This window comes from Xenopus laevis, chromosome 6L (genome assembly GCF_017654675.1).
Source record: "Xenopus laevis strain J_2021 chromosome 6L, Xenopus_laevis_v10.1, whole genome shotgun sequence".
Classification (NCBI taxonomy): Eukaryota; Metazoa; Chordata; class Amphibia; order Anura; family Pipidae; genus Xenopus; species Xenopus laevis.
In genome coordinates, this window is record NC_054381.1 from 144,521,989 (window position 1) to 144,535,709 (window position 13,721).

At 39.7% G+C, this 13,721-nt stretch overlaps 1 protein-coding gene across 1 annotated transcript in view; it reads left to right on the forward strand.

The window, feature by feature from the left end:
• Positions 1 to 602: 602 nt before the first annotated feature.
• Positions 603 to 13,721, forward strand: part of emc2.L (ER membrane protein complex subunit 2 L homeolog) — a 50,179-nt gene continuing 37,060 nt past the window's right edge. Inside the window, exons 1-3 of the mRNA XM_018266428.2 lie at positions 603 to 786; positions 1,121 to 1,168; positions 10,154 to 10,267. Of these exons, the coding sequence (XP_018121917.1) occupies positions 1,129 to 1,168; positions 10,154 to 10,267 (154 nt within the window). The 5' untranslated portion in view covers positions 603 to 786; positions 1,121 to 1,128. The remainder of the gene's footprint in view (positions 787 to 1,120; positions 1,169 to 10,153; positions 10,268 to 13,721) is intronic.

A 13,721-nucleotide genomic window follows, 5' to 3' on the forward strand; every position in this document is an offset into this window, starting at 1 on the left:
ATGTTTCCTCATGAGGCGACTCTGGAAAAGGAAGCACTCCAAGTGCCATCCCACCAGCGATTCCAATTCTAGCCGCCGGGGAGGCAGTTCGGAGTCGCCCGAAGAAGCGTAATCTCCCCCACTATCTTCGTGTGCCGCCCTAAGGTATAGTAATAATTGTAACCAAACGGGTCAGATTCGTCCATTACCGCTGCTAACTAGCAGGAATACTCTTTCCTCCTTCCCTGGTAGAAGTATAAAGTTTAAGCAGAAAAAGAATGGGGTCATTTATCAACACTGGGCAAATTTGCCCATGGGCAGTAACCCATGGCGACCAATCAAATTGCTGCATTTGTTGTATTGCTTGCAGCTGGCTTTAAAAAGCTAATCACTGATTGGTTGCTATATGTAACTGCCCATGGGCAAGAATTATATCATTCTTTTTCTGCTTTAACTTTATACTTCTACCCGGGAAGGAGGAACAAGTATTCCTGCTAGTTAGTTAATGACTTCTGAGGAACTACTGAGACACTCCTGTGACAACTAAGCGAACAGAAGCCTGAGCCCAGCACAGACTAGAAAGTACGTCAAGAGCTTGCGTGACACTGACTTGCTACTCGTCACTCCTACAAGCCGGCTACGTGCAACGCCACCGCGTTTATGGAAGCGTAACGTGACGTCACAATCTCGTGCGAGTTGCGACGGGATTAGCGGCCCGGAAAGGAGCTAGACGTCAATTTGGCTACGGATTCTCGGGCTTTATTGAGAAGATCAGGATTGTCCTGGAAAGAGCTGGGCTGTTAGTCGGTAGGCTTGTAGTAGGAGGAAGTAAAATGCACTTGATTTCCCCCCAGTGATTGTTAATTCAGCAGAGCCAGTGTACATACGTCCATTCAATTTCCAGCCTCAAAATGAACATTGGGAGCCAATCAGAGACTGTAAATGCCACACGGTTTAGATGGATGCGGCTCTTGCTTTGTTTTAGGGAAAAGAATGTCTGGTTGCCAAATATGCTGTAATACAGCCAAAACAACCACAAGAGCAGCAGCTGAATTAAAACCAGTGGGAGTAACAAAGGAATTGGAAGCCCACAAGAAAACTGGAAATGAATGTGTCCTTTTTTTTCTGTTCTTTTTTTCAGGAGAGAAAATGTCCAAAGTGTCAGACCTGTTTGATGTGACCTGGGAAGGTAAGAAATGGCAAGGAAAGTGTATTTGCTACAGGTATGGGACCTGTTATCCAGAATGCTCGGAACCTGGTGAGGAATCTTTCCGTAATTGGGATCTCCATACATTGTCTGCTTCAAGGATCAGTAACACAAAAAACATTTACGTAACAAATCCACTCCAATAACCGCTGTATTGTGCATAACGTTTATTAAATTCAACGCTTTGTCCAAAAAAAACATATTAAATATCAACTTGCGGATGTACGCCGTAGAAAGGCGATTCTGCAAAATCCAAGGTGCGGAGCTCCACGTCTCCTCCTAGCCAGGCTTCGGAATGGAAGCTACATCATGCTGCCATAAAGCAGATTTTCCACCTTGCGTTTGGTTTAGGTTATATGAAAGGGTGCGTGTGGGCAGTGATTCTTCCTCTGCATAATTACGTCTGTGCTGCAAGCGGGGAAGGAATGTACGCAGCGTAATTTACTGGGTCCTGTGTGTTCGATTTATCTCTGATCTACATGCTACCTTTACCATTCGCAGCACTTAATGAGCTAAAGCAAGCTTAGGAATAACACACGGGGTCTTTAAAATCATGAGTACAGCAGCTTCTGGGTTCAGAATCCTGGCTAGGCAGAGATGTGGTGTGCCATACCTTGGATCTTAGTGTTCATGTCGGCCGTTCGCCTTATTGGGAAGACAACTGGAAGTAGAGTTTTATAATGGTATTGGATACAATAAGGAAAGCCAATGAGGTCTGAAGATGAAGGAATCACACCTGTCGTCGCCACTTACCCCCACCCTTTTGCAAACCAGTTCAGACAGACCGCCAAGGTCCAATACAGCTAGACTAAAACTTTACCTATAGGTACAGTGCATGTTGCTCACCACTGGAACAGTGCATGTTGCTCACTGCTACAGTTAGGGCACGAAACGCGTCACTGGTGACCAACATGCACTGTACCTAAGCTGACAAATTTTAATGGATTAAATAAAGTTTTTTTATATTTTGGAAATCGTGTCAGAGAAATACGTATTTATGATGTAGGAAGTAGTTCCACTGACAGTAACCCGGATTATAGGACACGTGATGTCCGGAACCAATCGGAGATCCCCCCCACACTGATGTGAATTTAGTTTCATATAGATCACAAGAAAAGAAGACCTGTCTCAATTACTTTCTATTTGTGATCCTTTTTCTAATATCGAAGTGTAAGTTTCATTTTTCACCTTCTTATGACTTTCTAAAGCAGCTCTAGGGGCGAGCCACTGACTCTGTAACTGTTCTAAATTGATACATTTCTTATCTTCGTCTCTGCTGAGCAGGAATCCATGACTTTCATTAAAGGAAAACTATACCCCCCAAACAATGTAGGTCTCTATTAAAAGATACTGAGTAAAACAGCTCATGTGTAAAACCCTGCTTCATGTAAATGAAAAGAGATGTAAAAGGGCAATATTTATGTAAATATATATTCCAGTTTGGTAAGATTCTTTAATATGTCATTCAATTTGATATAAACTATCTGTTGCTTAAGTATTCATTTTGGGGGTATAGTTTTCCTTTAAGGGCAGCTGTTTGAATTGATACAATAGTTGCTAATATTCCCACAGATGCTGCTGAGAAATGTATCGACTAATGTAGTAAATTGTAACCGTTCAGAATTTGCACCTGGATCACTGAGCTGCCAGACTCAAACACCAGAGACAGGAACATTAAACTTAGATTTTGGAAAAATGGTATGGATGCACCGCATCCACTATCTTGGATTCGGCCGAATACCTAACCAAATCCGAATCCTAATTTGCATAAGCAAATTCGGGGTGGGAAGGGGGAAAATATTATATTACTTCCTTGTTTTGTGACAAAAGTCACACAATTTACCTCCCCACCCCTAATTTGCACATGCAAATTAGGATTCAGATTCGGTTCAGCTGGGTAGAAGGATTCGGTTGAATCCGAATCCTGCTGAAAAAGGCTGAATCCTCGCCAGATCCCAAACCGAATCCTGGCCAGACCCCGAATTGAATCCTGGCTAGATCCCAAACCGAATCCTGGATTCGGGGCATCCCTAAAAAATGGTAAAATAAAATAAAAGATGGAAAGCAATTGAAAAAAGTCTTTGTTTCTGGTGATATTGACACTAAATAAGTGATATTGACACTAAATATTTTATTTTCAAAATATTAAAGTACATTAAAAGTTACCTATAGGTTATGTTGGGTGTTTTTCACTGATAGTTCTGCTTTTAATAATTGTGTTATATATATAATAATTGAAGTTCCTGAAACTGACTCATGCTGCATAAATATGGCAGCCCCTGAATAGAGAAACATGGGGGAAAGAAAGGTAATGTAAAAGCATAAGGCAAATACTTTTATGGCACAATTATAAATAGCATTCAAAGACAATGTTATGATAGATATAAAAAGGGTATTTGCTGGTGCCAGTATCGCTTTAAAGGGGCCGTTCACCTTCCAACACTTTTTTTCAGTTGGTTTCAGACAGTTCACCAGAAATAGACTTTTTCCAATTACTTTATATTTTTTACGTGTCACCGTTCTTCTAATACTGAAGTGTCTAATTTTTCACCTTTCTAAAACAGCTCTTGGAGGGGGTCGCCGACCCTCTAAACTGTCCTAAATTGATACATTTAGTTGATACGTTTCTTATCTTTAGCCCTGCTGAGCGGAATCCCTAGGTTTCATTACAGGCAGCTGTTAGAATTGATAAAATTGTTACTAATAATCCAAAGGAGCTCCTCAGAAATAAGTCAACTAAATGTTGCAAAATTGCAACAGTTCAGAACCTGCACCTGATTTATTGAGCTGCGAGACTGAAACGCCAGAGGCAGTAACTTTAAACTTCGTTTTTGGAAAACGGTAAATTAAAAATGGAAAGTAATTGAAAAAAGTCTTTATTTCTGGAGAACAATCTGAAAACGACTGAACTGAAAAAGTGTTTGGAAGGTGAACAACCCCTTTACATGGTGGGAAAGGGGACACAATGTTCAAACTCCCACCCCTCACGAATACAGTGCCGCCATATGCAAAATTGCTAATCACACTTTGTACATAGGGAAAGCATGAAGCACACAAACCCACAGCTGTGAGGGTGGGATCTTTACCCTGTTTTAAACTTCACCCTACATTCCATCTATTTATTAGCCCTTATTATGTTTTTTAAAAGCTTGTGTTGGGCTTTAAAATTCTCTTTATTGAGTGCAACACACATATTCTATACACAGACTCCAAATAGTGAATTGGTCTGAGACACCAATAAATCCATTGAGGGATTTCTTTCTTAAAGGCTAAAGAGGATGCACACAGTGATCTAGAAGAAGTGGAGTAGAAAAGGACTAGGTCAGCACTGTATTCCACTCCATGAGGAGAGTGAGGCCGTTCTTGTCTTGCAAAATAGTAACCAGATTGCTCCCTGGATTTTACTACAGGTATGGGACCTGTTATCCAGAATGCTCAGGACCTGGGGTTTTCTGGATAATGGAATCCAATAAGGATTAATTATATCTTAATTGGGATTACGTAAAAGGTACTGTTTTATTATTACAGAGAAAAACTAAATATTTTTTAAAGTTTTGGATTATTTGGATAAACTGGAGTCTATGGGAGACAACCTTTCTGTAATTTGAAGCTTTCTGGATAATGAATCCCTTACCTGTACTAATAATTTAACAAACTATATATATATCTCAGAGGATATCCTCTTGTTATCCACACTGCACTCTTTTGTCCTTTGAGCTCAAGAAAGACAGACAACTTTACATGTTGGCTTGTTTAGACTTGATTACCATTCACAACATATTGTTGAGATTGGAAAACCTTAGGCTAGGGCCAGACAAGTCCGAACTTGACCTGCGCTCCTCCGCTGCCTTGTCTCCACACGGAAACATTACCGTCACTAAGGTAAAGACAGATGGGGCGGATTTCTGTGCAATTAGGAAAATCACGCGTTTCAGTTTCACAATCCGCCACGTCTGCCTGCACCGAAGCTGAGGTAATGTTTTGGGGTGCAGGTAGAAGGGCAGCAGCAAAGGAGCAGTTTCTTGACCTGCGGAGAAACCACTCATCTGCCCCCTAAACTAAGGGGCAGATGTATGAAGGGTCGAATATCGAGGGTTAATTAACCCTCGATATTCGACTAGGAACTAAAATCCTTCGACTTCAAATATCGTAGTCGAAGGATTTAGCGCAAATCCTACGATCGAACGATCGAAGGATTATTCCTTCGATTGAACGATTAAATCCTTCGAATCGAACGATTCGAAGGATTTTAATCCAACGATCGAAGGAATATCCTTCGATCAAAAAAACTTAGGCAAGCCTATGGGGACCTTCCCCATAGGCTAACATTGACTTCGGTAGCTTTTAGCTGCCGAAGTAGGGGGTTGAAGTTTTTTTTAAAGAGGCAGTACTTCGACTATCGAATGGTCGAATAGTCGAACGATTTTTAGTTCGAATCGTTCGATTCGTAGTCGTAGTCGAAGGTCGAAGTAGCCCATTCGATGGTCGAAGTAGCCCAAAAAACACTTCAAAATTCGAAGTTTTTTTAATTGGAATCCTTCACTCGAGCTTCATGAATCGGCCCCTTAGTGTTTCTACACCAATGCATGAGTGATCTTCTTAGTATAATCTGCTATTTCTCAGATTTGCAAGCCTATAATACTCCCATCCTTTAGTCTACATTGCTTTTGTGCACATATGATTAGTACTGGGTTGTTTTCTGTTCTAAATAGGGATTCACTGAATCCAGGATTCGGTTTGGAATTTGGCCACGATTCTGCCTTTTTCAGCAGGATTCACATTCATCCGAATCCTAATTTGCATATGCAAATTAGGGGTGGGGAGGGAAATTGCGTGACTTTTCGTCACAAAACAAGGAAGTCAAATTTTTCCCCTACCCACCCCTAATTTGCATATGCAAATTAGGGTTCAGTATTCGGCCAAATCTTTCTCAAAGGATTCGGGGGTTCGCCGAATCCAAAATAGTGGATTCGGTGCATCCCTAGTTCTAAATGTATCTAGCTTTTATAGAATTACCTATTGTATGTATTATTTAACTTTGTTTATTTCTCTGTGCTAATTAATCCTGTTATGTCGTTCAGTAGAAACAGACATACTGTATATTAGATGTAGACTGACAGAAGCACATCAAAAAAGCCTTGCCCAGAAGTGAATAATTACTGAAAGAAAACAATGTCCACATTTAGTAGTAAAGGAGGAAATCTGAAAGCATTCTGCATATTGATGACCCATCCAATGGAATATTTCCAGAGCCACCATTGCTTTCCTCCAAACACTACTTAAAGGACAAGAAAAATAAATAAATTAAAGGTGTATTTTAAGACCAAAGTGTTCAAAAAGTATATAACTTATTTGTAACATATAACAGAATTCTTAAAATCTGGCCGGCCAGGAAAAACAATAAATAAATAAAGAATCAACCATTACTTAAAGGACACCTATCACCCAAATATTGTTTTACCCACTGGAGTTGTAGGCTAACACAGCCCTCACTCCAGTTGGGGGAAACAATAGTGGCTGTCCATAGCTGGAGCTCCCTCCCAGTGCTGGTAGCCTAGTGGATTTCAGTGCAAACAATGCATACAGTAGCGTTTCTACGTCAAGATCTGGTGTGTGTGTCCGTCTGTATGTTTGGCTGACCATTGGCCTCAGCTAGGAGAGGGAACCCTTCTCCACCACCAATTGTCCTGAAAGTGTTTTCAGTTTCGCTGTTCTCCGCTTTTTAGTGCAACAAATAAAAGGAATTGATTGGTATTTGTCAGTTAAAATTCTAGGCAGAATGTATGTCCAACGGAAGACTTATTTTTTTTAATGCACTGTTAAATGTTACTCCAGGGTTCCCCAACCTGGGAAGCTACATTCAAATGTAAAAGAGTTTGGGAACAACGCAAGCATAAAAAACCTCATTGAGGGTGCCAAATATGGGCTGTGATTGGCTATTTGTTAGCCTTTATGTGTATTGGTAGCCTACAGGAGACTCTGTTTGGCTGTATATAAGGTTTTTATGCAACCGCAACTTGCCTGGAATTCAAAAATAAACACCTGCTTTTAGGCCACTGAGAGCAACATCCAAAGGGTTTGTGAGTAACAGGTTGCTCAAGAGCCACTGGTTGGGGATCACTTCCGTAAACGATTACAGGTATAGGATCCTTTATCCAGAAAGCTCCGAATTACGGAATGGCTGTCTCCCATAGACTCCACTTTATCCAAATAATCCAAATTTTTAAAAATGATTTCCTTTTTCTTTGTAATAATAAAACAGTAGCTTGTACTTGATCCCAACTAAGATATAATTAATCCTTATTGGAAGCAAAACCAGCCTATTGGGTTTATTTAATGTTTAAATGAATTTCTATCAGACTTAAGGCATGAAGACCCAAATTACGGAAAGATCCGTTATCTGGATAACCGGTCCCATACCTCTGGCCCTAAGATGCTTTTAATTATCATTTTGATATCTAAATTAATAATATATACAATTTTAGGACTGTATCCAATATGCTGAAGAGCATTGATATGTGCTTCCTTCTCCATTTTTACAAGACAAAGGATGTGCTTTCTCTATAAAGGGATATGATTAGTAAGTGAAAACTACAAATTGCTATTTAGAAGTAAATAAAATGAAATGTTTTTGGAAGGGAAGACGATATGGGTGTCACAGGCCTCTATTTAAGGCATTAAATTTGTCTGTAGAAGTTATTGCTTTTATTAAAAAAAAATACAGAAGAAAAAAATATTTTTAGTACCTTGGGGGTTAAACGCATTATTCAGCCCAGAAGTTTTCACTAGTTGCCGTCCAGCACAGATGGTTCACAAAAGTAGCACCCAAAAGTAAAATAAACTGCCTCATACAAAGTGTCAGAATTCTTTTCGATAGAACGTGTTTTTCTAGTTGTTCTATCATTTGCTATATTTTATTATTATTACTTTTTTAAGGGCTTGTTTTTTTCACCTTGAATTACCAAAATTACCATTTGTCACCCAACTGAGGAATTAGTAAATCCCTCGAATAGCGGGTGAATGGTGTGATGGATTTTAGCTTGTGCCAAGTTATCAGTAGACAGGAAACCTTGGCTGCTTATTATATTTCAATATGTAGCAGCCCCTGCCAGTTTTCTGATGCCTTCCTGCTAGCTAATATTCAGACGATCCAATTAGAATTTCCATGGATCTTCATGTCAAAAAGCATTTGTATTTAGTCATTTATAGGAAATATTACCCAAAAGGTGGTTTTGGCCGTATTTAACAGAAATCAAAATATGGAAACACTGACAGATTTATGAAAGTTTTTGGATTTGGTTGGAGACTCGTTCCGGAAGGTTAGTCTGGAAAATAATTTTGTGTCTTGACTCAGCCGTAATTTTTTGGTATTTTTTTTTTTTGTTATAGATATAATTATTCCTTTTTCAGTGTATACAATGATGCAGTGAGAATTGATCTTGCAGCCGTGTTGGCCTTATGGATGAATAAACATAGTACTTGGAATTGATACCCAACTATACAGGATGTTTTGTTTTATTTTCTTGCATTGTGAAGACCCTGCACTGTATATTCTATATAATAAACATCAAACACTGGATTTTAAATAGGGATGCACCGAATCCACTATTTTGGATTCGTCCGAGCCCCCGGATCCTTTGCGAAAGATTCGGCCGAATACCAATCCAAATCCTAATTTGCATATGAAAATTAGTGGTGGGAAGGGGAAAACATTTTTTACTTCCTTCTTTTGTAACAAAAGTCATGCGATTTCCCTCCCGTCCCTAATTTGCAAATGCAAATTCGGATTCTGTTCGGCCAGGCAGAAGGATTCGTCCGAATCCTGCTGAAAAAGGCCGAATCCTGGATTCGGTGCATCCCTAATTTTAAAACACACCTAGGGTATTTTCTGATAAGATCCCAACTACAGACCGGTTTCATCCTTATTGGGGTTTATAATTGTAGGATAGGGTTTTTTAATAAGCATATGTAGAGCCAGGGGTGGAATCAGCAAATGCTCTGCAATGTACAGTTATGGAACTTTTTAAACATTTTTTAATTATTTGATTAAAATATAGTCTATGAGAGTCTTTCCATAATTTGGAGCTTTCTGGGTAATGTGTTTGCAGATAACGGATGCCATACGTATACCTGTAAGACCAATATAATAATTTACAAGGCTAGAAGAAAGACTGGAACGACAAGGTTCATCCCTGTTATATAACAGTACCCCTTAGATTTCTCTTTAAATTGGACCTGTTATCCAGAATGCTTGAGACCTGGGGTTTTCCGGATACCAGAACTTTCCGTAATTTGGATCTTTATACCTTAAGTTTACTAGAAAACTATGTAAACATTAAGGGCTATTCCACACGGGGAGATAGCCACGCGTTTGCGGTCGCGGCGACAAAGCGCCGCGCCAGTCGCCGCGACCGGCGCAGGCGACAGTTTTGTATGGGCGCCTATGTAAAAACGCCTGTGCTAACCACACGAGGCGATGCGCTTTTCAACAGTCGCCTGAAAATGCCTCGCAAGGCTTTTTCAGGCGACTGTTGAAAAGCGCATCGCCTCGTGTGGTTAGCACAGGCGTTTTTACATAGGCGCCCATACAAAACTGTCGCCTGCGCCGGTCGCGGCGACTGGCGCGGCGCTTTGTCGCCGCGACCGCAAACGCGTGGCTATCTCCCCGTGTGGACTAGCCCTAAATCAACCCAATAGGCTGGTTTTGCTTCCAATAAGGATTAATTATATCTTAGTTGGGATCAAGTACAAGGTACTGGTTTATTATTATTACATTGAAAAAGGTAATCATTTTTAAAAAATTTGGATTGTTTGGATAAAATGGAGTCTATGGGAGACTGCCTTTCTGGATAGACGTAACTTTCTGGATAACGGATCCTATACCTGTGCTAACCTTTCCCTACTGTCACAAAAAATGCATTTACGTAGATGCCTTTCAACATAGTAAATTCCCCTTCTACTTTCCAGACATGCGGGATAAGATGAAAACTTGGCGAGAAGAAAACTATCGGAACAGCGAACATGTAATTGAAGTCGGAGAAGAGCTGATAAATGAACACGCTTCCAAACTTGGAGATGACAGTGAGTTTTATTTTGATTGCAAACTGAATTCAAATATCTTTTCTTGACCTTTATTGTTCTCTGTAGCCTTCAACAGAAAGTCGCCATTTATTTGTAATGAAGAAAAATGCTTGTCTGCCAAACTGTATATAAAATATCTCCACTAAGACTAACAGTATGGCAACTCCAGCTTCGTTACACGACACATTAAGGGGGTTATTTGAGTTTGTGAGGTTTGTGAGCTTTTTTTTAGACCTCGAATAAACTCACAACTCGAATGGTTTCTGATTTATGAAAAACTCTTCAGTGTAGTCGGTAACAAAAACCTCAATGCTCCAATTAATAGAGTTTTCGTGCGAAACCCAAAGAGAAAAACTTCATGACATCATGAAGGCTACAAACATCTTTAAATGGTTCAAGAGACCTCACTTCTACATGACCTCAACAGTTTTAGCTGGAGTATTTTTGAATTCGAGCTATTTCCAGCTTTGGGATATAATAAATCTTGAAAAATTCAAGTTTTTTTTTGTTTTTGTTTTTTTAAGAAACCTCGATAAAGCCTATTTTTTTTTTTTTAACCTGAAAATGTGAGTTTTGACTGAAAAATACCCTTACATTTTTTGGGTTAAATTCAACTCGTCCTTTGATAAATAACCCCCTTAATCAGAATAAAATGGAAGAATGTAGAGTCTTCTATACTGAAATAAAAATGGAAAAATACTAAATTCATTGAGTTTTATGTCTTTCTCCAATTTATCCCGTGTTAGATACATAGGAGCAAATTCACTAAAGTGCGAAGTGGCTAACGCTAGCGCAAATTCGCTAGCGTGACGTCATTTCGTTACGTTGGCGATTTACTAACGGGCGATGGCGTAAATTCGCTAGCGAAGTGGACCTACTCTAGCGCTACTTCGCACCCTTACGCCAGGCGAAGTTGCGCTATGGCGAATGGGACGTAACTACGCTAATTCACTAACTTGCGCATTTTACTGAACGTTACCTCTTGCGCCAGACTTGCCTTCGCCACCTCAGACCAGGCGAATAGAGTAGATAGGGATGCTTAAAAAAAAAAAGTTTACATTTTTTCCCAAAAAACGCTGGCGTCTTTTCCTTTTTTAAGGGTGATAGGCTGAAAAAGATCGTACATTTTTTTGGGGGTACCCTCCTTCCCCCCTACATTTCCTAACATATGGCACATAAACTATACAGTGGGCACATGTATAGGGCAAAATAACAACTCTATTTTATTTTATGAAGCTTTCCTGGGCTTGTGTAGTGTAATGTATTTGCTGCTACATATATGTCCATTCAACTTTAACTTGGCGCCGTATGCAAATTAGGCATCGCTAGCGTAACTTCGCTTTGCTTGACGAATTAACGCTAGCGCAAATTCGCTACCGTTCGCCTCCCTGAGCGCAACTTCCGATTTTAGTGACTTAGCGGCGCCCTGGCGAAAACTTCGCCTTGCGAAGGCGTCGCTAGCGCATTTTTGCTGCTTAGTGAATTTGCCCCATAGACTCCAGTCCTATGTGTGTTAGAAATATAATCTAATGCTGTTCTGATGAGACACAGAAGAACACGCTTGGTTGGGATTAAATGTAATCTGTTTGCTGTGAGATCGCTGCAGAATATCTCTCTGGCAGACAAGTGTTTTGTGTTGGCTCAGTACACTGTCATCACTCTGTAGGCCATCTAAAGAGGCGTGAATTAAATACTACCTCTCCCCTAGCTCTGGTACCCCTTGCCTAGTCTCTATAGGATTGCATTCTGCTGATAATTAGGTCTCGGGCGTGCAGTGGTTGCTCCAACACAAACATATTCCAGGAAACGGTCGCCTAACGTGCAGGAAATTTGACCTCGTTTGGCACAGCTCTATCATTTGGTACCTTTAAGCAATATTTAACAGAACTCCAATTTATCTTCAGAGCTGTGAACTTTGGCAGCTCCAGTGCTTGTCTTTGTAATCCAGCTTGTTTCTTTCCTACTTTTTTTTCCCCTTCCTTTGGGATACAGCTAAATTTCCTCCACTTTCATATCGGTGCAAGAATACAAATTTGGGTTGTTTTTGTGACTGTCATACTTTGTGCTGACCTGTAGATGTAGGATAAACAAGTCTGAGATGTCAGAATTTTCCCTGACTGCAAACACTTTTTTAAGGTGGTCATAGATGTGCAGATAATATCGCATGAAACAAACTTTTGTACGATATTTGGTGCTTTTATGGTGGGAGACAAGCCGACCAATATCGGCACAAGACTTGGATAACAGTCTGCTCGTCGATTGTGCTGGCCGGAAAATTTTGATGGAGCAGCTTAGAAGGCACCCGAACATCGGCCATTGTTAGTGCTGAATTGTGAGATACAGGTAGAATTCTATTGTTTCTGTCTGTATATCTGACAATTCAGCTCTACACGTGTGTTTTGAAACTAACAGTCTTTCCTGGAAACATCTTTTCCAGGAAAGATCGTAATTGTTACGTCTATGGCCACCATTGGTGTTTCAGTGCTGTGCTTTTTAAAGTGCCTAAAAACTGCAGCTCATCATGAGCAGATCCAGCAACACAACAAGGACAAGAGTTTTTCTAAGCAGAGCAAGATTACTTTAGCAGCACGGACCTGCTCAGTCTTCACAAATGGGGCAATTGCTTCAACCATGTCTGTAGAAAACCCTTTTCAGTTATCTCCTGGCACAGGGGCTGCATAGCCAATTATGAGGAACTTGAATGGTTTCTGATTTATGAAAAAACTCGAATCGGTGTAATTGGTGTGAAAAACATGAATACTCTAATTCATCGAGTTTTCAAGCTAAACCCACCAAAAAAACCTTGAACATTATGAAGGCTACAAACATCTTCAAATGGTTCAAGGGACCCTTTTCTACATGATCTCAACAGGTTTTAGCTGGAGTATTTTTTCGAATTTTTTTATGGGCAAAACTGTCGACTAGGGAATTATTATAATTCAATTCGAGTTTTTTTTTTAAAATTCGACTTTGATTATAGAGATTTATCATGCACTGGTCCTTACAGAACTCAAATTCGACTATTCGCCTGGTGAACCTGCTGAATTGCTGTTTTAGCCTATGGAAGACTTTCTGGGATCGATTTGGAGTTGTTTGCAGCCTTCCTGACATTCAAGTTTCTTGCACAGAAAAAACTCAAATTGAGTATGAAAAACTCTAATCGAATTCGATTCGAGTTTGCGGGTCGATCCTATTCACCAGACTTTGAAAAATTAGATTTTTTTTTTTTTTAATAAATTTCGATTGGTCGAATTTGGAGTTTATGGGAGTTTTAAATAACTCCCATGAACTTGAAATAAGACCATTGATAAGTCTGCCCCTAAATCTCAAAAAGATCAAGTTTTTTTTGTTTGTTTTTTAAATTCGAAAACTTGGAGTTTTGGTTTTTTTTAACCTGAAAATTCGAGTTTTGATGAAAAATACCCTTAAAAACACGTTTTTTTTGAGTTAAAAT